The sequence below is a fragment of the Tursiops truncatus genome, chromosome 7 (genome assembly GCF_011762595.2).
Source record: "Tursiops truncatus isolate mTurTru1 chromosome 7, mTurTru1.mat.Y, whole genome shotgun sequence".
Classification (NCBI taxonomy): Eukaryota; Metazoa; Chordata; class Mammalia; order Artiodactyla; family Delphinidae; genus Tursiops; species Tursiops truncatus.
The window spans coordinates 11,193,683-11,217,314 of NC_047040.1; the positions used below are offsets into that span (position 1 = coordinate 11,193,683).

Genomic DNA, 23,632 nt, shown 5'->3' on the forward strand with positions numbered 1-23,632 from the left:
AGTACCACCCATTCTGGATCCTAAAATACACGTTTTAAGTCTCCAGTTTAGTACAAAAGAAATTTTTTTAATGACTCATTTAATAACAGCAGTATTGATATTTTGAAAGCATGTTTGTCACTTAATTGGTTTCAAGAAGTTCCAAAGTCATCTACTGGTGGAGCCCAACATGCTTCTGCAGTATAATTAAGTCATATGCAGATTCCCAGGAGTTTTAGTTTTAACGACCACCACCCAGGTATGACTGCAACCAGATGGTGTGACTCATTCCATATGTCCATCAGTATGCTACTCTTAACTACGCAGCAAACAATCTTCCAAATAGCCATTTGTCAACTCAAATTACAATGTGTGCTAGATGAATAAGTAAGAAAACTTATTTAACTAGTTTTATTAATTGTTTTTCTCCTGCTGGGGGAAAAGCTGGTTAAAATATTTTACTAGGCTGTGGAGATTTAGGTGGTTGTTAATGTTGGCATAAAGTAATAAAGCTAATCTGGCATTTAAATCTATTCCAATCTTAGTTATTTAGTAAAAATATTATATACAATGTTTCATATTATAAAAATTATACATTTAAGGGCTTCCCTGGTAGCACAGTGGTTGAGAGTCCGCCTGCCGATGCAGGGGGGTCCGGGAGGATCCCACGTGCCGCGGAGCGGCTAGGCCCGTGAGCCATGGCCGCTGAGCCTGCGCGTCTGGAGCCTGTGCTCCGCAACGGGAGAGGCCACAGCAGAGAGAGGTCCGCGTACCGCAAAAAATTAAAAATTAAAAAATTAATAAATTATACATTTAAAATCTACAAATGGAAGATGCCTTTAACAGGTTATCAAAAATCTACAGACTTTTGATACCAAGATATGTATTAGATAGTCCAGAATGTTAGTTTATCCAGAACACAACTTTAAAACACTGAAAATACACACACACACACACACACACACACACACACACACACACACACAGTGCAAACTATAATTGTTATTTTGGGTTTTTGTTTTTGAAAGCCAGAAACACTACACTCACTGTAAGGTCCTTGTAACATTTAGGGCAAGCACCTAAAAAATAACACCCAAGTAACAATTTAAACCTAATTAAGGTATTCTTGCTAAAAGTGGACAAAACCCAAGTTTTAGAGAGTTTACTACCTCTCTAAGCTCTACTGAAATGACAGCAAAGGAATAAAAAAGCATTAACCCACAAAGAGAAGAACAGAGAACAAAGAAGGAACCCAAAGGCATACCAAAATCTAGAAAATTACCAGCAGTAACTGACTGTGCAGACTAAAGAAAGCCAAAACAGATGCTCCTGTAGAGGTGGGAGAAGCCAACTAAAGATGATTCCCACCACAGAACCCCTGGAAGATTCATGAAAGGAATCAAGCCACAAGTTGGGGAATTTACATAGGGTCAAAAATAGATTCCCAGTTTCCCTACTTCCATAAGACTACCCCTAAGAAGTCCTAGGCAGAAGTCTGAAGGAAAATCTGATCTGGAGAGGCTATTCCAAATAGGCTCTGGACTCAGGCACAGCTGAGGATCGCTACTGGGTACTATGCTAAGAAATGGAAGCCAACGGGACAAGCCACGACGGCGAGAGGCCCGAGTACCGCAAAAAAAAAAAAAAAAAAACAATTCACTATAGGTTCAGAATAGTAGGGATAAAAAGATCATACATACTCTCAAAGAGGGAGTGGAAAATAGGGCACAAAGAATGAGTAATAAGAATAGAATCAAACTTCTCAATAGCAGTACTGAAGGATTAAAGACAATTAAGCGGGACTTCCCTGGTAAGAGCAGTGGTTAAGAATCCACCTGCTGATGCAGGGGACACAGGTTCGAGCCCTGGTCCGGGAAGATCCCACATGCCGCGGAGCAACTAAGCCCGTGAGCCTCAACTACTGAGCCTGCGTGCTAGAGCCCATGCTCCACAACAAGAGAAACCACTACAATGAGAAGCCTGCGCACCGCAACAAAGACCCAACGCAGCCAAAAATTAATTAATTAATTAAAGACAATTAAGCGATGCCTTAAAAATTCCAAGGGTAAAGTATTTTCACCTTTGTGAATGTGAGGGCAGAATAAAACACTTTCAGCCATGTAGCTCTCAAAAATGCTCTCCCATTAACCTTGAATCAGGAGGCTAATGGAAATGCGGGGGTCCTGGAAAAAGAGGTTGCAACACAGGTTAGGCATGACGGGAATTTCCACAATGAAGGCAGGAGAAAGTCCCAGGATGACAGCTGCGGAGCAGGCCTAGAGAGCAGCATTTCCAGACCAGAGGCTGACAGAAGTACCCAGGAAAAAAAGAAGTACCTGACATATCTGGTCATATTGAAAACAGTTATATACCTCAGCCAGAGATAATTTATCTGGGGATATAATAATGATACACACATGGAAAACAATGCAAATGAAGTAACCTAGACAATTACAAACTTCAGGGGGAAAAGGTTGTACAAGAAAGAAAATGTAGTAGTAATATACTGTATGACTTAGCTGAGAACAGTATGTATATAATGCAATAAGGTAAATACTAAATAGTGATTTAACCAAAAATTGTGATGTTATATTGAAGGAGTAGAAGCAGAGTATAGGTGGAGAGTGAGAGGAGTGTTAAGAGGGCCAAAGCCTTATCTTCCCTCTTGTACAGTAGAGAAGTCAATAGATAAAAGCAAAAATTGAAAAATTAAAAAAATAGCTGTAAGCATGCTAGCCAGAAATACTAAGGTAAGTAAAGAGAAAAAGAACCGACTGTCTATGGTAATCAGAAACAGAGAAAGGGAAGAGACGACTGCTGCTGCTCGTTATAAGTCTTGGCCTTTTTAAAACTATGTGCATATATTCTTCCGATAAAAATTAAAATTCAATTAAAAACTAAACATAAAAAAGAATGGAAAATAAATGGTTCTTTCCCTTCAAAATCAAATTTAACTGACATATATGTAGGCTGGTTTCTTTGATGAAAAAACATTCCTAGAAAACATGAGGAATTCTTAAAATTTTAAATCCCTCCTATTTCAAAAATGCCAAGTCTCTTTACTAGACACTAGCAATCTTTTTATAGAAGTACCTACTGAGCACAACTGTTCCAAGTTAGAGCCACCAAGATTCACAGAGTAAGAGATAAAGATTAGAAGAGAGAAATGAGGAAGTTTTCACATCTTCCCACATTATTAGTTCTGCTGATTTTCATACTTCTCCCATCAAAGATCTTGCAAAATTTAACCAAAAAGTGGGGGAAGAAAAGAATTTTTAGAATCTGACACTACAAGGAAAATTCCTCTTCCTTTTCTAAACATGTATGTTTCTCTGTAACTTCCATACCTGGTCTTGTATCTCCCCCTACAGAATAAACCTATTACCTCTTCCACATAAATGCCTTAATTTACCCAAAGACAGTGACTAAGTGAACAGCTCCCCACCCTCACTCTCTAGTTTTTTCTTCTTTAAGCTAATAACACTTCTGGTCCCTGCAAATATTCCTCTCATACAGAATTTCAAATCTCCTTATCCTAACCAACTGCCTTACACCATGCTCCAGTTTAATTCATCTCTTAAAATAAGCAACTAGAATAAAAGCAAAGTGTTAACTATGACTTCCCGCCCTCGAAAAAGCAGTTATGGTACCAATCAAAGAGAGACCATGTCTTACTCAGGAGTCTTTGGAAAAATATGTTCTAACTTAAAAACAAACAAAAACTCACTCCCCATACATAGAACAATTCAAATAAGGTTCCTATCCCTCCTATAAGTTAATAAATTTCATTCTCATCATGTCTAATCAGGTGTCTTTTAGGGCAACAGCTCTAATGTGTGAGGCTGTAAAGGATGTCCCAAGGAACCTATTAACGAAGTACCCAAAGTTATGAATGATTTATTTTAATATACATTAGAAGAACCAAAGGTTTATATTCCTAGATAATCATCGATTTGACCATGTGGATTGGGAAATGCATTACTGAGTGGAGGAAAAAACAGGAAGGGTAATGGCACCTAGTCCTGAATATTTCCACAGAAGCTTCTCAAGAATGTAAGCATTATGCATGTTGCATAGAGAAGACTGAAAATTGTCAGTCTGAGGATTTGCTTATTTTCCAAAGAGTGTACTGAAGTTAGATACAGAGCTTTCTAAAGAGGCAATAAATTTTAAATTGAGGTCCAGAGATCAGCAAGTTCCTTAAAAGAATGTTTTAATTCTTTTTATTTGTAATCCAACTCACAAAATTTTAATATAGATTTAATCTAGATAAATTGTACAACCAGTACTTTGAAACTGACTAAAGGTCAAAGTGTTTACAATCACACTGATCCAAATTCACAGACAAATGAGAGAAGAACAGATACGAACTTGATATAAAAATGCCTTGGTAGCAAGTTATAAATGCCTTGGTACCTATGTGCCAAACTCAAAAAAATCAGTATCAGAACCAGTCAGCACCATATCCCATTACACTCACAATACACAACAACAGTTTCTAAATAAGTCAATGAACAGACATTTGAAGCTAACTAAAACTATTTAAAGAAAAGCATGACATAACTATAAAACAAAAATGTGTGATACATCCATAAACTACCTGTCCTGCCTCTTAAAATCCAATGAAGTAAAATCTACCATTTAAATCCCTCAAATATAGAATTCACAACAATTTACAGCAAGCATTAAGAGTGTAAGCTACATTTTACAATTTAAAGTTGTGGAGGGTAACAGTACTTTCCTTATATGATTGTTACTAGAATGATGCCTGACACAGAGTGAGCAGTCAGTAATTCTAAATAGTAGTTATTATTATCTTATTTTTCATTTCTTTAATTTTTGTTTCCCCAACACATGTACTAGTGCCTGGACTTAATGAATATTTGTTTAAAAAGGGGGAAAAAAAGGAAAAAAAAAACTCTGCCCTTCACAATTGAAAAAGTTATCAGTTTTCCCACTCACACTAAATTGAAGTTGTACTACACTGTCAAAATATCTCCCTGAATGTAGCCATGTTAGAGTACTAAAAAAAGTGAATTAAGGATATAAATCACCGCCAACTGTGAGCTCATGTGGTACTGAATATTATAAACAGAGTTCCAAAAGGGTATTTGATTGCAATCCACTCAAATGTTAATGAGTGTATAAAAACAAATGCCTCTTTTCATCTGTCCAACTTTAAAGTCAAAATTCTTATAAGACTCACCAAAAGACTCAAAATGCACACAAAATTAATAGAGTATAAGTTACTATCTGTTTACATTTATCCTCCTGTGAAATTCCAAGTTTAAATGCACTGTTCACATAAAAGGGCTGGTATTAAGTGGGACACGGTGTTTCTCAAATGTTATTTTTTATTTTTATCTAAACTCTCTCTGAAAAGTTTATGAATCATTTTTAAAGGATAAAACAACTCTCATATTATTTACTGATTACACAAATGCTAAAACTCTCCACAAAATAAATAATTTGGTCTAAAGCTAGTCTTTAACTGTAAGTTCTTTAACATGAAGGTAATATTTTATGTTGGCTGTAATAGAATGCCATTCATAATTCTAAATATTTCTGTAGACAGAAGCATAAAGAGTGACAAATCAATCTGTTAGAACAACCCCATTCTACCTCAGTGACAGTTTAATACATCTATCTCAAGTCTATTTTAAAGTTTCACAATCGGAATTCAGTTACATATTCTAAATAAGCATCATACAAGCACAGAGTGCAGTCATCTGAAAGAAAAAAACAGGAAATAAAAGATCAGCTCTGGGCTTCCCTGGTGGCGCAGGGGTTGAGGGTCCGCCTGCCGATGCAGGGGACACGGGTTCGTGCTCCGGTCCGGGAAGATCCCACATGCCGCGGAGCGGCTGGGCCCGTGAGCCGTGGCCGCTGGGCCTGCGCATCCGGAGCCTGTGCTCCGCGGCGGGAGAGGCCACAGCAGTGAGAGGCCCGCTTACCGCAAAGAAAAAAAAAAAAAAAAGATCAGCTCTGAGTCTAGTAATATTAACAATAAGATACTTGTTCGATTTATTTAAACAAAGATACTGCTAAATATATGATAAAAGGCATGTGACTATCCCAAAATTTTAAATTCATGATAGTAGATACCCTTTACTGTGTATCAGCATTTTTTAGGCACATCAAGGTTTCTGACCAGCAGCTAACATGACTCAGTTCATATATGTACATCCACTGCTTAGCCCCATACTCAAAAATAATATATGTTAAATAAATATTCAATGAATTGTACCATTTAATCCTCAGAACAACCTTAAGCTATATATTACCATCTTTTATCACAAATAAAGAAACTGAGGCTGAGGGGATGGGTTCAGGCCAACCTACACATAGTGGCCTTAATACTTTGCCCTAAGTCACAAAGCTAGTGGCAGTGTCAAAATCTGACTTCAAAATTCATATTCTTTCAATTATACCATGGCATCTAAATAGCAAAGACATTATTATTAAACTCAATAGTTATATTATTCTTATTTTCCTATATTATTGCTTTCCAAAGAAAAAAATCCTCAGGAATTACTGTCCTTTCAGTATTTCTGCAGCAGACATTTGATTCAGGATCCATTCTTTCCTTCACAAGTATCCCAGATTTCTGAGTTGGGAACCCTATCTTGGAAATCCTTGTTGTTCCAATAACGTCATGATAGAACGCATCCAATGAGGGCACTGGTTCTACTTAGCCATATGACCTAAGCTAATCCAGACTGAATCACAACTTCTGGAAAAGTTGTAACAATGATATAAATTAAGGCAGTATGTAGCCTCAGGAGCTGGGAGCAGCCATCTTTGGATGAGGGAAATCGAGGCAACATCATTAACCACTGGATAAAGTCTTATTTAAAAACACACAATAAATTCCCCTCATATTTTCAAAGATTTTTTGATGTGGACCACTTTTCAAAGTCTTTATTGAATTTGTTACAATATTGCTTCCGCTTTATGTTTTGGTTTTTTGGTGTGGAGGCATGTGGGATCTTAGCTCCCTGAGCAGCGATCAAACCTGCACCCCCTACACCGGAAGGCGAAGTCTTAACCACTGGACAGCCAGGGAAGTCCCTCCGCTCATATTTTTAAACCAACTTGAGTCAGGTTTTGAGTTACATCTAAAGAATCCAAACTGATAGATTTTTTTATAAAGCTGCTTCTCATTTCAGCATCCTTCACATATTGTTCCCTACTCATGGAATATCCTGTCCCCCTTGTTAATAATGCCCCTCATATATTGGGGAGCTTTTGATATTATATATCCCAGGCATCATGTGAGATGTCAAACATACACTATCTCTAATATTGAAAACTAATCTACAACCCAAATGTATAAGGTAAACCTTATCCTCACCTTTTCATAGATGAGAAACTTCAAACTCAAAGAGACTGACATTCTCAGTACCACACAGTAAGTGGAGCCAGGATTCAAAACCAGGTTTATCTAGCTCATAAGTATTTGTTCTTTCAACTACATGAAGCTACCTGCCATGTGGATCTTGTCTTTAAAGGTCTTTGCTCAGGCATCAAATCTTCTGTGAAGCTTTCCCTATTCATTTACGTATTTCAGGGATAGCTCAAAGCTATGAAACATTACAGTGTATCATAACTATGTTTACATACTTAGAATGCAAGCTCCTTAAGGATAGTGGGATCCAAGTAGGACCAGTGCCTCCCACAGTACATGACACAAGCCAGTGAGCAATAAATATTTGCAGAATCACCCCTAAACAGAGATATGGAGTCCTATCTGTTACAGATTAAATTCCAATAAAATAAACAATTGTCATGTATAATGAGATATCCTTTCATATATAATGTTTCGGAAATGTGACCTCTAGAAGAAATTTGTAAATATTTTTCATATTACACATTTGCTGCAACAAAGTAAATTTATACTTGCAAACGGCTACACAGAAATGTCAGAAATCCAGAAGAGTAAATATATACATACTTTCCAAACTAAATACTTGAAATGTATCAAAGGACCTTGTGTTTAGTAAAAACACTGGCATACTTATTATGCACATAATGCAAGTATACTCAAAACAAATTGGACTACTGGCTTCATTTTAAAACCAAAAGTTGCCCACAAACTAAGTCTTTATTTGTAAATGAAAAGAATGAACCAGACTATCTCCTAAATACTACCTAGCTCTAGGATTGTGTTGTACTTCAGTAACAACACTATCAACTTCTCAGAGTGCTTTCTTGACTCTACAATCTAAAACTAACCTCTCCGGCTTCCCTGGTGGCACAGTGGTTAAGAATCCACCTGCCAATGCAGGAGACACAGGTTCAAGCCCTGGTCTGGGAAGATACTGAGCCCTCTGGCCACAACTACTGAAGCCCGCACGCCTAGAGCCCATGCTCTGCAACAAGAGAAGCCACCGCAATGAGAAGCCCATGAGTTGCAACCAAGAGTAGACCCCACTCGCCGCAACTAAAGAAAGACCGCGCGCAGCAACAAAGACCCAACGCAGCCAAAAATAAAATGAAATAAATTTTAAATATATATATATAAATAAAAGTGACCTCTCAGAGAAGGTCTCTCCTATCATACTATTTTAGTGCATACTTGCCCCTGACATTTTTCTCATTTGATTACTTATTATGTGTTCCCATCTCCTCCACTAGAATGTAAGCACCAAGAGAACAAGGATTTTGCTCTAATCATCAGCACAGTCCAAGGCTTTACAAAGAACCTAGTAGGCACCCAATAAATGTTTGTTGAAGAAATAATAGTCATGGAAGAGTAATAATGCTTCTTTGCCCAACTTAAGAAGAAAACAAAACAAATCATACTCTACTAGGCATACCTTGCATTTTCCAAGAATGAGTTTTCTCATATACCCATTGCCTCAGTATTACTCTTACAAAGTTTTTTGGGGGAGAAGTGGGGTACCAAATTACTTTATTTCAAAGAGTGGTACAAGTGAAAGAACTTAAGTAGATATTTGGTAGACCAAAGGTTTTACGAACATTTAGTAACTACCACTTCGTCAATAACTTAGTGAATACAAAATAATTTAGCATATAAAAGCAACTTATTCAGTTCCAAAATCATCCGCAAACTCTCCAAAAGAAACCTTCAATCACAGCAACAAAAGTCTTATGAAAACGCAGCTTAATGGAGCAAAGAGGAAGAAATACAAACCATCCCAGTAATTCAAGACGGTGGTCTCCCTTTTTCTGAAACAACGCTGTCTTTCCATCTCTCCTCATTTCTGTACACAGCCAGGACACTTAGCTATTGACAGAGAAATCTTACAGATACCACTACCCTATTTACAATGACACAGCTCCGAGTCAATTCCTTATTTCCACTAAAACTTCCCCCAAACTCCTCAAGACTCTCTTTGGACCACAGAGCTAAAGCCCCGCAGCCTCACATCTGCTTTCTCTGCCTCCCTCTCCCGCAATTAATCTTCTCTAACTTTTCCCTTGGGAATCACATCTCTGCCATCACGACATTTTAATCCCGCTACTATTCCTAAGTGCCGGCTTCCTCCCACTGACCTAGGTACTCTTGACCCGAGGAAAAAAAACCCAAGCTAAGCGTCCCTGCTCTCTCCCACCCCAGCTTCTCCCCCACCCCCCAACGGCGCCCGGCAGGTGTATTGCTCGGGACCGCCGCGCCCCGGAGGAGAGGCGGGGCACACAAAGGACCCGCACGGCCGTCCCCAGCCTCCTCCCGTCTTTCCCCTGCAGTCCCGTCGGGTCAGCGCCCAGGAGAGCCGAGACTCGAGGGAGGCGGCGCCGGCTCCGCGAGGACCAGAGATGCTCACGCCGGGCGCCCCCTCCGGACCCCAACCCCGCCCACGCCCCACCCACAAAGGCTGCCCCGGGCCTGGACCCTCGCCCGGCGAAATCGAAAGCGCATCCCCAGCCCGGCGGCCCGGGCCCAGCGCATCCCGGCCCCTGGCCTCGACCGCCCCACCCCGCGAGCCCGCGCCCCAACCGCCGCCGCCGGCCGGACCCCCACAGGACCCCCCACCCAGCCGCCCGCTCCCCACGCCCGGGGAAGGGCCCCCCGCCCGCCCGGCGGCCCCGCACTCACAGGCTGCCGGAACAGGAGGTACAGACGAAGGAGCCGACCGTCATGTTCACGTAGGTGGGGCCGCGCTGGTCGCAGTCGAAGCACTTTCGGTTATGCGGGAGGCCGGTCATGTCCCGCAGCATCTTCAGGTGCTTCTCCTCCTGCTTCCGCTTCGCGCTGGCCGCCATGGCTGCGGCGCCGAGAGAGGAGGCCGGCAGGGCCGGGAGCCGGGCGGCGCTGCGCCGGGGACCCGCGGTCCCACCGGCCGCCCTGGCCGCGGCCGCCGCCCTCCGTCAGCGCGCGCCGCCCGCGCCGGACCCGGCCGCCGCGGCGGGACTCGACTGGGCTGGGCGCGGCGCGGACGCTGCGGAGCGCGGGCTGACTGGCCACACCAGCCGGCCCACCTGGGACAACCGCCACCACCACCACCACCGCCACCGCCGCCTCCGCCTCCGCCACCTTCCCGACTTCTCCTGAGGGGAAAAGACGAGGAAGGAGGACGGCAAGAGGAAGCCCGCCCCGGGCGGCCGGAGGCCAAGTGTCGGCCGGCGCCTTCTGCTGGCCAGGAGGAGTTACTGCGGCCACGCTTACAGGGCTAAGCGCATTACTTGGGTTACCTTCCCCCGCTGCCTAAAGCTCTCCAAGGGCTGCCCACTGCTTTGGGGATAATTCCAAGTTCCTCACCGTGTGCCCTAAACAGCGCTCCATCATCTAGCCCAGGCTGCCTCTCTCACTTCATCCTGGGTTATTCAGCCACAATGGATTTCCATTTGTATCCGAACACAGCAAGCTCCCTCCTGACTCAGGACCCTTGCCCTTGCTGTTCTCTCTATAGCGGGGTTTCTCAACCATGCCACTGTTGACGTTTTGGACTAGTTAATTTTTTGGTGTGGAGGCTATCCTGTGCGATGTTAGGATATTGAGCATCATCCCTGGCCTTTATCCACTAGATGCCAGAACGACCTCCCCACCCTTCCCACAGCTGTGGCAACCAAAATTCCCCGGACATTGCTGTATGTGGAGCGATGATAGAGGGAAGTGAAATCAACGGGACTGCGGACCATTGCTACACGTGAAAGACCACGGCATCCATGCATCCATGCAGCCTGGAAAGTGCAGTATTTCCATGTGAATATTTCCACGTTCCTGGAAAGTCACTTTCCATGAAATGGCTGTGTTTTATTGTCTTCAAGGTTCTAGCTGTTTAAAATCCTACTCCTTTAGTGTTTATTATGTTTTATCTGGGATCTCCCTTTAGGCTCCAAAAACAGCCTACACCCCAGTGTCTTCTTCACTACTCCACCCTCTGCCCCTCCCAGAGCTGGAGGCTAGGTGCTCAGTATTTATGGAATGAATGCATTAAGTACCTCATTTAATCTTAACAAGATCTCTTGTTAAGGTAAGCATTATTGTTCTTTCCATTTTACAAATCTGGAAGCCAAAGCTCTGGAGGATTAAGTAATTTACCCTAGGATACATGTGGGTTGGCCCAGATAGTCAGACTGTCGGACTCAAATCTCTTAATCACTCCAAAAATCCACAACCAGCAGGACGTTAAAAATCATCCCTGCCCCTCATTTTCCAAAAGAATACAGGGAGACCCAGTGAGTCCAAAGTCATTCAGCCAGTGAATGACTGAAAGTAAGATTAGAATCCAGGTTTCCTAATTGCCAAGGCCAGCCTCCAGATCTCCCATGAAAGTGACTGGATAAATCAACCGAATGAGACTTCATATTAATATAATACTGAGAAATGGAATATTGCCTGCCATATCAGTAAACAAAGAATGTCACTGTCATCAGTGATTGCAGCCACAGCCGATGGTGGGCTGGTGACCCCTGAGGAAACTCAGGAAGGAAAGAATACCTGCCATCTAGCAGCCATCAGACGGCAGCCACTCCCTGCGGTGAGCCCTGAGGGAACTCAGGATGTGACAACATGGGATGTCGGCCCCAGATAGCTGAGGTGCCTATCAAAGGAATGATTTCAGTGAGCCCAGACTCTTGCATCTTCTCATACATAGAAAAGCGCTAAATTCCTTAACTTGAGATGTCTGGTTTTCTTTAACAATAATCTTTTGATGTTCTGACTACCTGCCCTTTGTTGCAAAACTCCTATATAACCTGGTTTCCCCCCTCACCTCACCTCCTTGGAGCAGTTCTCTCAGGGTTACTTGAGATGCTGCCTCCCGGGCTTGAAGTCCTAAAAATTCCCGCTGAATAAAACATAACTCAGTTTTAGGTTGTGAATTTTTTTTTTCAGTCAACAATACTATTAAAAATAATCTTTTTTTTTTTTTTTTTTTTTTTTTTTTTTTTTGCGGTACGCGGGCCTCTCACTGTTGTGGCCTCTCCCGTTGCGGAGCACAGGCTCCAGACGCGCAGGCTCAGCGGCCATGGCTCACGGGCCCAGCCGCTCCGCGGCATGTGGGATCTTCCCGGACCGGGGCACGAACCCGCGTCCCCTGCATCGGCAGGCGGACTCTCAACCACTGCACCGCCAGAGAAGCCCAATAATAATCTTTTTAATATTAAAAGAAAGGGATCAACAGATTTTGGATTGGCCAATGGATTTTTTAAATTTATTTATTTTTTGAACTTACTTATTTTATGTATTTATTTTTTTGGCTGCACTGGGTCTTCATTGCTGTGCACAGGCTTTCTCTAGTTGCGGCTAGCAGGGGCTACTCTTGGTTGCGGTGTGCGGGCTTCTCATTGCGGTGGCTTCTCTTGTGGCAGAGCACGGGCTTCAGGTGCGTGGGCTTCAGTAGTTGTGGCTCACGGGCTCTAGAATGCAGGCTCAGTAGTTGTGGCACATGGGCTTAGTTGCTCCACGGCATGTGGGATCTTCCCAGACCAGGGCTCGAACCCGTGTCCCCTGCATTGGCAGGCAGATTCTTAACCACTGCGCCACCAGGGAAGCCCCAACTCCCAAGTCTTTTTGACAAAACCCTTGAGTTAAGGTCAACTGGAGTGTCATTGCCGCAGGATCCCTGGCTGTTTAGGAGAGGAGAGTACTGAAATGTTCAATCCTGGACTGATCAAAACAAGGCTTACTCAGCCCCCCTCTGACTAAACGTGACACCCAGCAGCCTGTTATTCATCACCAACAAATGCACTCAACCCACAGCCAATGGCTTACTTGTTTCTATGTTTATAACGCTCGCTTGTCATTTGTATGTTTTCTGTTTGTTCATCTGTACATGGTCTATCGTCTGATAAATGCCAAAATCAGAAGGCGCGACTGTAGCCCTGTTACAAACAGTTTAATACATGGTTGTTGTATTATTGTGTTGTTGTTGAGTCAGGAGAAGATACTTCCAGACTGTCGTTCTATAGGAAGGTGAAGTCCAAAATGTTTTCTCCAAATAAAGCCGAAAGTGGTTATGACCTGCTGAATTTTAGCTTTCTTATACCCCATATAATATCAAAGTAGGCTTCTACTTTCTCAGATCCCAAGGAGAGTTTGCAGCGTGTCAAGCAAAACTATTTATTTTCTTTAATTTTCTTAACCCTCAAAACAATGCAGAAGGAGGTATTATTATCCCCATTTTATATACGAGGAAGCTGAGGCTCTGAAATGCTGGCTGGCCCAAGGCCTCGCCATAAGTGAAGCATGAAGCTGCAATGCAAACCCAGATCCGGCTGCAAGGCGCCAACTTCTTCTTCCAATAACTGAATACCGATCCTGCCTATTGGATTTGCAAAGCAGAAGTTACCTTCAGAGGAGTTAGCTCTGCAGCCAGAGTGATCTTTCCAAATGCAAATATGATTCAGGCATCCTCAGTCTCCTCCCCCTGCCTTTCAGAGACTTCCCATTGCTGATAGGAAGATAGAGACCCTAGGAGACCCAGAGGCCCTGTGGTCCAACCCCAGTTCCTGTGCCCGATGCACAATGAAGCCAAACAAACTGAAACGTTGAAGTCTGGAGCAGAGAGAAGTTTATTGCAAGGGCCACGCAAGGGGAATGGGTGGGTCCTGCCCAAAAGACCTGAACTCTTAATGGTTTACAGGGAAAAGTTTTCATAGGCACAATTTGGTGGGAAGTCTGCAGGGTGCATGATCTTCCTCTGATTGGTTGGTGGAGAGGTAACACAGTGGTGTTCCAGAACTCTCTATCATCAGCTTTCTGCTTCCTACCAGCCTGGGGTCCATGTGCTGTATTCAGCCTGAAGTTACCATCCTCCACGTGGGTGGTGGCCTTAGTTCCTGTAGAAGAACTCAGAGATTCCTATCAGATTGTTGTGCATATCCCTTAAGGAGGAACTAGGACCCTGCCCCATCACTGCAGTATTGTTTCTGACTGCCTTTCCCTTGTTTCTGCATTCCCTCAGGCCTCTAATTAATAACAGCATGAATTTGCCCTTTGGAACTCAGGAAAGGTCTAGGAGGCTGAAACCTTTTCCCTACAAACAAGGAATAGGGGACAAGCCAAGGCTTTTGTGCCCCGTAGGGTCCCACAAGGTCTTGCTGGGTTTCAGCCCTGCACAGGCAACCTCCTTCCTGCTACCCATGCTGGTCTCCCCGACCCTGCCCCAGCTCCACCCTAAGTCTCCACCAGTCTGCTCCAAGCCCTCTGCCTTCTAAGTTTTTTATATTCTCTTCTCTCCCACTGCAGGGCCTTTGCAAATGCCATTGATGCGTCTCAATCCCTCTCCTCTTTCCCTTCTCATTTCTCAGATCCACCTCAATATCTGTTTTTCAGAGATCCTTGCCTGTCCTGCCTAATCAAGTCAGACCCCATAATATGTGCTCATGGTACTGAAACAGGAGGGCAGGGCACAACATCTAAAAGAGTGACATAGCTCTTGAGGATACGACATAAACTGGTTAGAACCTACTAGGTCCAAGATGGCGGAAGATTCCACTTCCAGTGGACCTTGAGCCGCATTATGCGCTCACTGCTATACATTGCGTCCAAATTACATGCCTACAGGTGCCATGACAGTTCCTAGGCTAACCATAAAAGGTCAAAAAGTGGGCAGTAGCCCAATTCCTGGAAATCTCCGGCCCTTCCCCCAAACAGTTGGAATACTCCTCCCAGTCGTTAGCCTGTGAAATTACCCAGCCCATAAAAACTAACCACCCCATATTTCAGGGCCTTTTGCCTTCTGAGTGGCCCATACTCTGTGGAGTGTGTTTCTCCCAGGACCGCTCTTGCGTTTTTAGACAGACTACGTTCTCTCTATAGAATGTGTATCTCTCTAAATAAATCCACTTCTTACCTATCATTATGCCTCTCGCTGAACTCCTTCTGTTCTGAGACATAAAGAACCTGAGCTTCATTTAGTCCTGAGACTAGGTGTGCGATTTTAATTAAAAGACAGTGGGCGGCTTCCCTGGTGGCACAGTGGTTGAGAGTCCGCCTGCCGATGCAGAGGACACGGGTTTGTGCCCCGGTCCGGGAGGATCCCACATGCCCCGGAGCGGCTGGGCCCGTGAGCCATGGCTGCTGAGCCTGTGCATCCGGAGACTGTGCTCCGCAGCGGGAGAGGCCACAGCGGTGAGAGGTCCGCGTACCGCAAAAAAAAAAAAAAAAAAAAAAAAAAAAGAGTGGATTTGGGCTTCCCTGGTGGCGAAGTGGTTAAGAATCCGCCTGCCAATGCAGGGGACACGGATTTGAGCCCTGGTCCAGGAAGATCCCACGTGCCACGGAGCAACTAAGCCCGTGCTCCACAACTACTGAGGCTGCATGCCACAACTACTGAAGCCCACGTGCCTAGAGCCCTTGCTCTGCAACAAGAGAAGCCACCGCAATGAGAAGCCTGTGCACCGCAACAAAGAGTAACCCCCGCTCGCCGCAACTAGAGAAAGCCCACTTAGCAACGAAGACCCAGTGCAGCCAAATATTAATAAGTAAAAATAAATAAATAAATTTATTTTTTTAAAAAAAGACAGTGGGTTCAAGTCCCAGTCTGGGTTTCGGCTGGGTTCGAGTCCCATCTGAGTTGTGCGGTTTCAGTACCACGTACCTCTCCTTTAAAGTGTTTGCAGCTGTGACTGCTTTGGGATTATTTTCAGGTAGGGTTCCTAGCCCCCCTCTCTCCCCAATACACTGTGGGCTTCATCAGGATGGGGATCTGGTCTGTGTTTGCTCAGCACTATTTCTCCAGCTCTTAGCATGGGGCCTGGCACTTAGAAGGGGCTCAAGTCAGTATTGGTTGAATGAACAAATAAATGCAGCAATGGGAGTCAGAGAATAAAGCTTCCCTCAGTCTTATGCAGTGGGTTCCACGTTCTGTTTATTGCTGTCTCCGCTGCTTTGGCTCCCAGAATGACTACAGTTCTGCCAAAGCTACAATAGTTTTGTTAAGGCGCTTGCACATTCTGAAATCAAACCTCTGAGGGTAAGAATCTAAAACCTGACTTGCTTAGAGGCTCCCGCCTGTCTTATCACCAGGGGTGACTCAGAGAAAATGTCCTGAACAAACCCTGGTGTTTAGAGAGGCCCCATGGAGCCAGCGATAGAGCTGCCAACTCATCCTAGGCCGCCCCACCCTCAGGGCCTGTAGGCGAGGCCCAGAGAGGAGGCCCCTCTGAGTCTTCTTGGGAGCAAAGCAGGACAAGCAATAACAAGTATCAGAACAGCAGTGGCTTGGTCGCTCAGGGTATCTGAGTGAGGAGAAAAGAGTCCCCCCATTTTTATGTGAAGGACTCAAGTTTAGACTACTGACAATATACCTGAGTTACACACAATGTCGAGGAGACCTACTGACAGAATAGAAAGAAAATGTTGCCGGAGACACACGCATGGCCTGTGTGCCCCTTCACAAACTGCAGCGCACTCTGAATTCATACTTTTAATAAGTCCTGGATTTACCTTGTGAATAACACAATTGCTTTGTTTGCTTGTATATTAAAAGTGCTAATCTGTTGCGTGTAATTATTTAAAAATACGCCGCAGTTTTTGTGGTCCTGTTTGTTTTTTTTTTTTTGCGGTACGCGGGTCTCTCACTGTTGTGGCCTCTCCCGTTGCGGAGCACAGGCTCTGGACGCTCAGGCTCAGCGGCGGTGACTCACGGGCCCAGCCGTTCCGCGGCATGTGGGATCTTCCCGGACCGGGGCACGAACCCGTGTCCCCCGCATCGGCAGGCGGACTCTCAACCACTGCGCCACCAAGGAAGCCCTATGGTCCTGTTTTGACAGCTTTCCATGTTTTGATATACTGGGAATTTTGAAAAACTTGAAGCGGACGTGAACCCTCCCTGAAGCGAGCCCCCTCTCTCTCCAAAGCCCCCAAACCCTCAATCGGCTCTGCCCAGCCCCAAACCTCAGAAGCTCCCCAATCCTCCCTCAAGGCGGCGCATTTCTCAATGCTTGGGGTCTTCTGATCCTCCTTCCCCTCAGGATCCCTTGATGCCTGAAGCTGATTTTCTTTATGGAGAGGAGTTCCCTGATAGCTGTGATCATTTCCAAGGTAGGAAACTGGAGCTGTGGGTCTTCCCCTTTTATTAACACTCTTCCCTCTCCAGAGGTCCGGCTTGTGACCGAGGAGCCAATGCTAATTTTTATGGCCCATTTAAGTAATGGCAAAGGAAAGTCACAGCGGCCCATTAACTCCCCCAGACCGCGGCAGGTTTCACAGAGTGAATAATCACAGGGCCTGGGTACAAAGCGCTGTGGAATAATACTCAACTCGATTTTTTCCCCCTTTTCTTCTTTTGATACCGCCTTCTCTTAGCTGTGGTTTGATTATTTTTACATTGCTTCCTGACTTGCTTTTTAACTTGCAAGAAACAGCAACACAGAAAGGGAAGAGGGAAAGAACCTACAGAGAACAGGCAGTTGGTGCCTACTTCCTGGAAACATCGGCGTGGTTTCTGGGTACACTCTGCACAGAGCCCTGGGAAACCACGCACCTGAAGGGCAATGCTGTGGAGCTGACAGGCAATCGGTCACCTGGCCTCCTTCTCCCGGGAGATCCGCCCCCCAGCTGTCCCCACCACCATCGAAGCCCTGCTCCTCTGTCTGGGTTCATTTTACTCTGTCCTTTGTGAGCTTTGTCTCACCAGCTGAATGGCATCTGCCCATACAGCAGGTCCTAAGCTCTGTGTTCCTAGTTTGCCGGGCCACAGAAGGACTGTGCCAGTTGGTTGACCGCTCTAATCTCAGGCCGCTCTGGAAACCCAGAACAATTGCAACTAGACTTCAGTTATCCATTTATCAGAAAGGCACTTTCTGGATGTTAGAGAGAAACCAGAGGCAGTTTTCAGACATCATTCACCTATTCATTCATTCATTCAATTAATATTTCTTGAGCACCTACTCTGTGCCGGGCACTGGGGACTCAGCAATGAATAAGACAGAGTCGCTACTCTTCTGAAGCTTGTGTTGCCCGTGAGATGGAGACCAGACAGTATCTATGTTAATAGAAATGGGCCAGGTGATGCTAAGTGCTCTAACCCAAAGTGAAGCAAGGGAAAGGAATAGGGTGTGAAAGGAGAGGATGCTGCCGGGTGGTGGGGCAGGCCCAAAGGTTGGTGAATCAGGGAAAATTCTAGGATGTGCACCTGTCAGAAATCACAGGACGAATATCATATGATATCGCTTATATGTGGAATCTAAAAAAATGGTACAAATGAGCTTATTTACAAAACAGAAATAGAGTCACAGATGTAGAAAACAAACTTATGATTACCAAGGGGGATTGAGGGGGGAGGGATAAACTGGGAGATTGAGATTAACATATACACACTACTATATATAAAATAAATAACTAATAAAAACCTACAGGGAACTCTACTCAATATTCTGTAATGATCTATATGGGAAAAGAATCTATAAAAGAATGGCTATATGTATATGTATACCTGATTCACTTTGCTGTACACCAGAAACTAACACAACATTGTAAATCAACTGTACTCCAATAAAAATTAATTAAAAAAAAAAAAGGAAACCACAAGTCATAGGGCCTGGTGTGGAGACCCTGCAACCGAGCAGCCCCCTTCCCTTTGTCAGTTTGTGCCAGAATCAGGAATCCTGGCCTCCCCGGGGTCATCTATAGAGAACATGAGTCTTCGGAAACCAAGGGAGAGAAAAAAGGTCCCTGCGTCTGCAGCAGCAAGAGAGTCTGGGGTAAGAAACGCTCCATTCATGGCGTCAATGGAACGTTGTTCTTGCCCATTACTGAAAAGAGAAAAGGGACCTTCCCTTCTGGTCCAGGGTAAAGAATGGGGCTCCTGTGGGGAGAGAAACCTGCTCTGGCTTCAGAAAAGAAACACCAGCAGGGCTTGCAGGGCTGCCCAAGAGGAGAATGAACCCTAGCTGCAGCCGTCCATTTTGAAGGGGTTAGACGGAGATGTTGTAAAAGTGGGTCTCTAAAAACACTCATCTTCTTCCTTTTCCTTTTCTCACCAAATGCCAGCAGACAGGTGATGGCTCCTATGACACGGGGTGATCTGAGCACAGAGCATATCTCTTGAGCCCAGCTGACTGGCGTTGCCATCACACCCCAGCCCCTGAGAAGGGAAGCGATCGCACAGAATTCCCTGTTGATGCCCAGTAACGATGAAGAACATTTCCTGGGACAAAGCACCAGACACTATGCAAAGCACGCTCTGCAGAGTGACTCCACTTATCCTCACACCAGCCTTCAGCGGTAGGCTGTATTAGTTATGCCCATTTTACAGATGAAGAAACTAAGGCTGACGAGTGGAGGACCTTGCCAAGGTCCTACGACTGGGAAGTGATGGAGCTGGGATTTGAAGGTCAGTGGGGTGACTTCAGAGCCCAGGATTTAATGTCTACAGTCAGCACTTCGCTGTCTGTTAGATGCTCTTGTCAATCAAACCTGGCCCTACGTGAGAGCAGGAAAAGACAGGAGTGTGTGCCTTCCTGGTCTTGATCTGGCCTCTGGGGGTACAAACTCCCTGGAATACAACCGGGCTGGTCTAGCCCAAGGTTTCTGCTTTGAGAGGATGCCACCCCACCTCCAGAGCTTCAGGCTGTGCACTTGAAGGACGTATTTTCATTCAAGAAGTTATTCAGATGAGGGAAATTACCGGAAAGTTATACACACTAAGCTTCCCCCAGTGAAAATGTCCCAAATATTCATTTAGGTAGTTGTTGCAGTACAGATTTGTCCTCACAGAATGTGCAGACAGCCACAGAGCAAAGTTCACTTCAGAGGTGGGAGAGCCCCTGGAGCAGGTTTACAGGAACAAGCCTATAGTCATTTTTACCATAAAGAAAACCTACTGTTTTATTACTAGTCACCCTCCCAGACCTGGGGCCAGCGATGATTCAGAAGGTTTTCGTAAGGATTGAATGAGAAAAAATATTTAGCCCAGCACCTGACATTTTAATGTAAGTACTACAGTCATTCTTATTATTTTAAAGATGCCTATTAATTCCCTTTTCTTCACTCAGTGAGTATTGCTTGTGCTGTACAAGTAATGCAGTTTAGCTGCAGTTCACTAGAAGCTACTGTAAAACTGTAAGTGAACCCCCCTTGGGTACTTGGCTACTTTGACCAGAGCGACATTGCACTCTGACTGGTTGAAATCACTTGTGGTCTGAGTGGTCTGCAAGGCAGTCGGTGATGCTCATGGACATCTATATTTCATTCAGTTCATACTAGTCTTTGTTTGTTCTCAGTGAATATCTGACAATGTCTAGTTCAATGGATTCTGCAGATGCAATGCTCCAAACACATCTAACCATAGAAGCAACATGTTCCTTTATTATTATTGGATTTGGAGGGAGATGGGGAGGATGTGGGTCTGTGTGTGTTTAGGTGACTGGTTTCTTGAATCAGACCCCTATCTCCCATGTCTGTCTGCATGTGAAGAGACAGTACAGCAAGGGCTGTTATAAGCACAGCTTCTGAGTCAGACTGTTTGGATTCCAATCCTGGATCTCCCCTGGGAGTTTAGGCAAGTAACTTAAGTCTTCTGTGCCTCAGTTTCCTCATCTGTAAAATGGAAATGATTGTATCACCTACTTCATAAGGTTGCTATGAGATGAGGTGATTTAGTATATAAAAAGCACCTAAAATAGTGTCTGTGTCTGTCAGATAGTAAGCACTCTATAAGTGTTAGCTGTTATCATAATATTCCTCTCTCTTCCCATCAAACACTTCCCCTACGATCCAGCCAGAGTAAGCAAGCAAATGTGTGTGTGTGTGTGTGTGTGTGTGTGTGTGTGTGTGTGTGTGTCTTCTTATAATACACTTTGCTGTTGTTGTTTACTTTTGTTTGTTAAATTTATTTATTTATTTATTTGTTTGTTTATTTATTTTGGCTGCACTGGGTCTTCATTGCAGCACGCGGGATCTTCATCACAGCATCTTCAACGCGGCACGCAGGATTTTTAGTTGTGGCATCCCAACTCCTTATTTGCGGAATGTGAACTCAGTTGCAGCATGCATGCAGGATCCAGTTCCCCGACCAGGAATCGAACCCGTGCCCCCTGCATTGGGAGCATGGAGTCTTACCCACTGGACCACCAGGGAAGACCCTCCATTTGTTTTTTAATATCCTAAGTAATACATGGATACAACCTCTTTTTTTAAAAAAAAGGAACTTCAAACATTACTGGTACAGTGGCTGAATAATGTCCCCCATTCACCCAGAACCTCAGGATGTGACCTTATTTAGAAATAAGGTCTTTGAAGATGTAATTAGTTTAGGATCTCGAGGTGAGATCATCCTAGTTTAATAGAGTGGGCCCTAAATCCAATGACTGGTGTCCTTGTAAGACAAGGGGACACACACAGACACACAGGGAAGAAAGCCATGTGACAACAGAGGCAGAGATCGGAGTCATGCTGCCACAAGCCAGGGAATACCTGGGACCACCTGGAAGCGAGGAAGGATCCTTCCTCAGAGACTTCGGAGGCAGCTTAGCCCCGCTGACACCATCATTTCAGACTTTTAGCCTCCAGAGCTGTGAGAGAATCAATTCCTGGTGTTTTCAGCCACCTCGCTTGTGAACATCTGTTACAGCAGCCCTAGGACATGAATACAGCCGGCACAGCAAGCGTTCTCCTATCCACGGCACGTGGCCCCCACCCACGTCCCTTCTCCCAGCACAGTGTCATTTTGTTACCTTTCCAGACCTTCTCCCATGCCCTTATACACATAGCCAACATATTTTGTCTAATTGACAACAACATTTGGCAACTGTGGCTAACCGTGTTCATAACATTCTACAGCACTGATTGCAGCCGAGCGGCTGGACCACATCCAGGATGAGGACTGCTGCTGTGCTGCCTCTCCCAGGGGACCACAGGAACCATCTCCTGTGTCTCCCCTGAGCATTGCCTCTGACTGACAATCATTAAAAGACAAGGGAATCCTCTAGAACAATGTCTCCTTTTTCCTAACTCATGAGCTCTCAGGGAAATTTTTAACAACCTACTTCCTCTCATGCAGGTTACATTTTTGTCTACCTTAGTCACCTTCTACAGATCTGATGAATATGGGTCCATTAATATTAATATGGGTCCGTGCTCTGTAAGAACTGGAAGTTGCCGTTTGAAGAGTGCTTTGCCATATCTTCAGCTGTGAGCATGATACAGAGTTATCAATTACATGAAAAGGGATCTTCACATACAAAGTTTCAAGTTAAAAGAATATTCCAAGACTCCTAACTCTTAAGAATCCTATAGGGATTTCCCTGTGGTCCAGTGGTAAAGAATCCGCCTTCCAGTGCAGGGGACGTGGGTTGGATACCTGGTCAGGGAACAAATATCCCAGGTGCCGCTGGGCAACTAAGCCTGCGTGCCACAACTACTGAACTCGTGCGTCTCAACTAGAGCCCGAGGGCCGCAAACTACAGAGTCCACGTGCCCTGGAGCCTGTGTGCCACAACTGGAGAGAAGCCTGCATGCCTCAACGAAGATCCCGCGTGCTGCAACTAAGACCCGACACAAGCATAAATAAAATAAATAAATAAATCTTTTAAAAAGAAAAAAAAAAAATCTGATAAAGATGCCAACCCCCTCCCCTGAACTGTGCACCAAACATATAAACTAGAATCTCAGGCCAGTCCTTGCGCCCAGGTTAAAGTCCCCCTCATTTTACAGTTGAGAAAAATCAGACTCCGAAAAAATAAAGCAAAAAAGGTCTCAGAGGGATGTGGTGGTAGAACCAGGATAAGAACCCAGATTCTGCGTGACCTACCATCTCCCTGTGACTCTATGTTTCAGTCAGAAGACCCATTTGCCAGCAGACAGGACAAAGGTGGGGAAGAGGGTATTGTGGGAAGGAAGACCCTGATTGAAGGAGCCAATGGTCAGAAGCAGGAGAGAGAGTTCAAGGTCTCCACACAGATGGTGGCCAGGACACCACGGTGGGTTCCTCAGACATGGCATTCTTCCAGTGTCCACCAAGGCCAAGTCAAAAGAAAAGAACTTTACATTAAAGCAGCAAGGCCTTAGCTAACACAAGGAAATTTAATTTTAAGTAACTATCTTTGCATTTCTAAAAGAAATTTATATGATGTCCTCTGCAGGCCTCAAAAATAGAATAGCATCTCCTCATCTATCTAAGATGATTTGAATGTAGATAGATATGGAGACAAGAGGCTGGTCAGGAATGTTAAATACATTGTCTGGGCACACCATTCCTACCTCCTTAGCCCCAAGCAGACATCACTCACCCTCGTTGTA

General features: G+C 44.5%; 1 protein-coding gene across 11 annotated transcripts in view; it reads right to left on the reverse strand.

The window, feature by feature from the left end:
- The window catches only part of AGFG1 (ArfGAP with FG repeats 1), a 78,713-nt gene extending 68,276 nt beyond the window's left edge, over positions 1-10,437 (reverse strand). For 3 of the 11 annotated variants that reach the window (XM_033859625.2, XM_073807183.1, XM_033859630.2), the window contains exon 1: positions 10,040-10,434. In XM_033859625.2, the coding sequence (XP_033715516.1) occupies positions 10,040-10,206 (167 nt within the window). In that variant the 5' untranslated portion in view covers positions 10,207-10,434. Of the gene's footprint in view, positions 1-10,039 lie in introns of all 11 variants that reach the window. The other 8 variants (XM_033859627.2, XM_033859624.2, XM_033859621.2 and 5 more) reach the window with 6 other exon arrangements.
- Between the last annotated feature and the right edge of the window lie 13,195 nt (positions 10,438-23,632).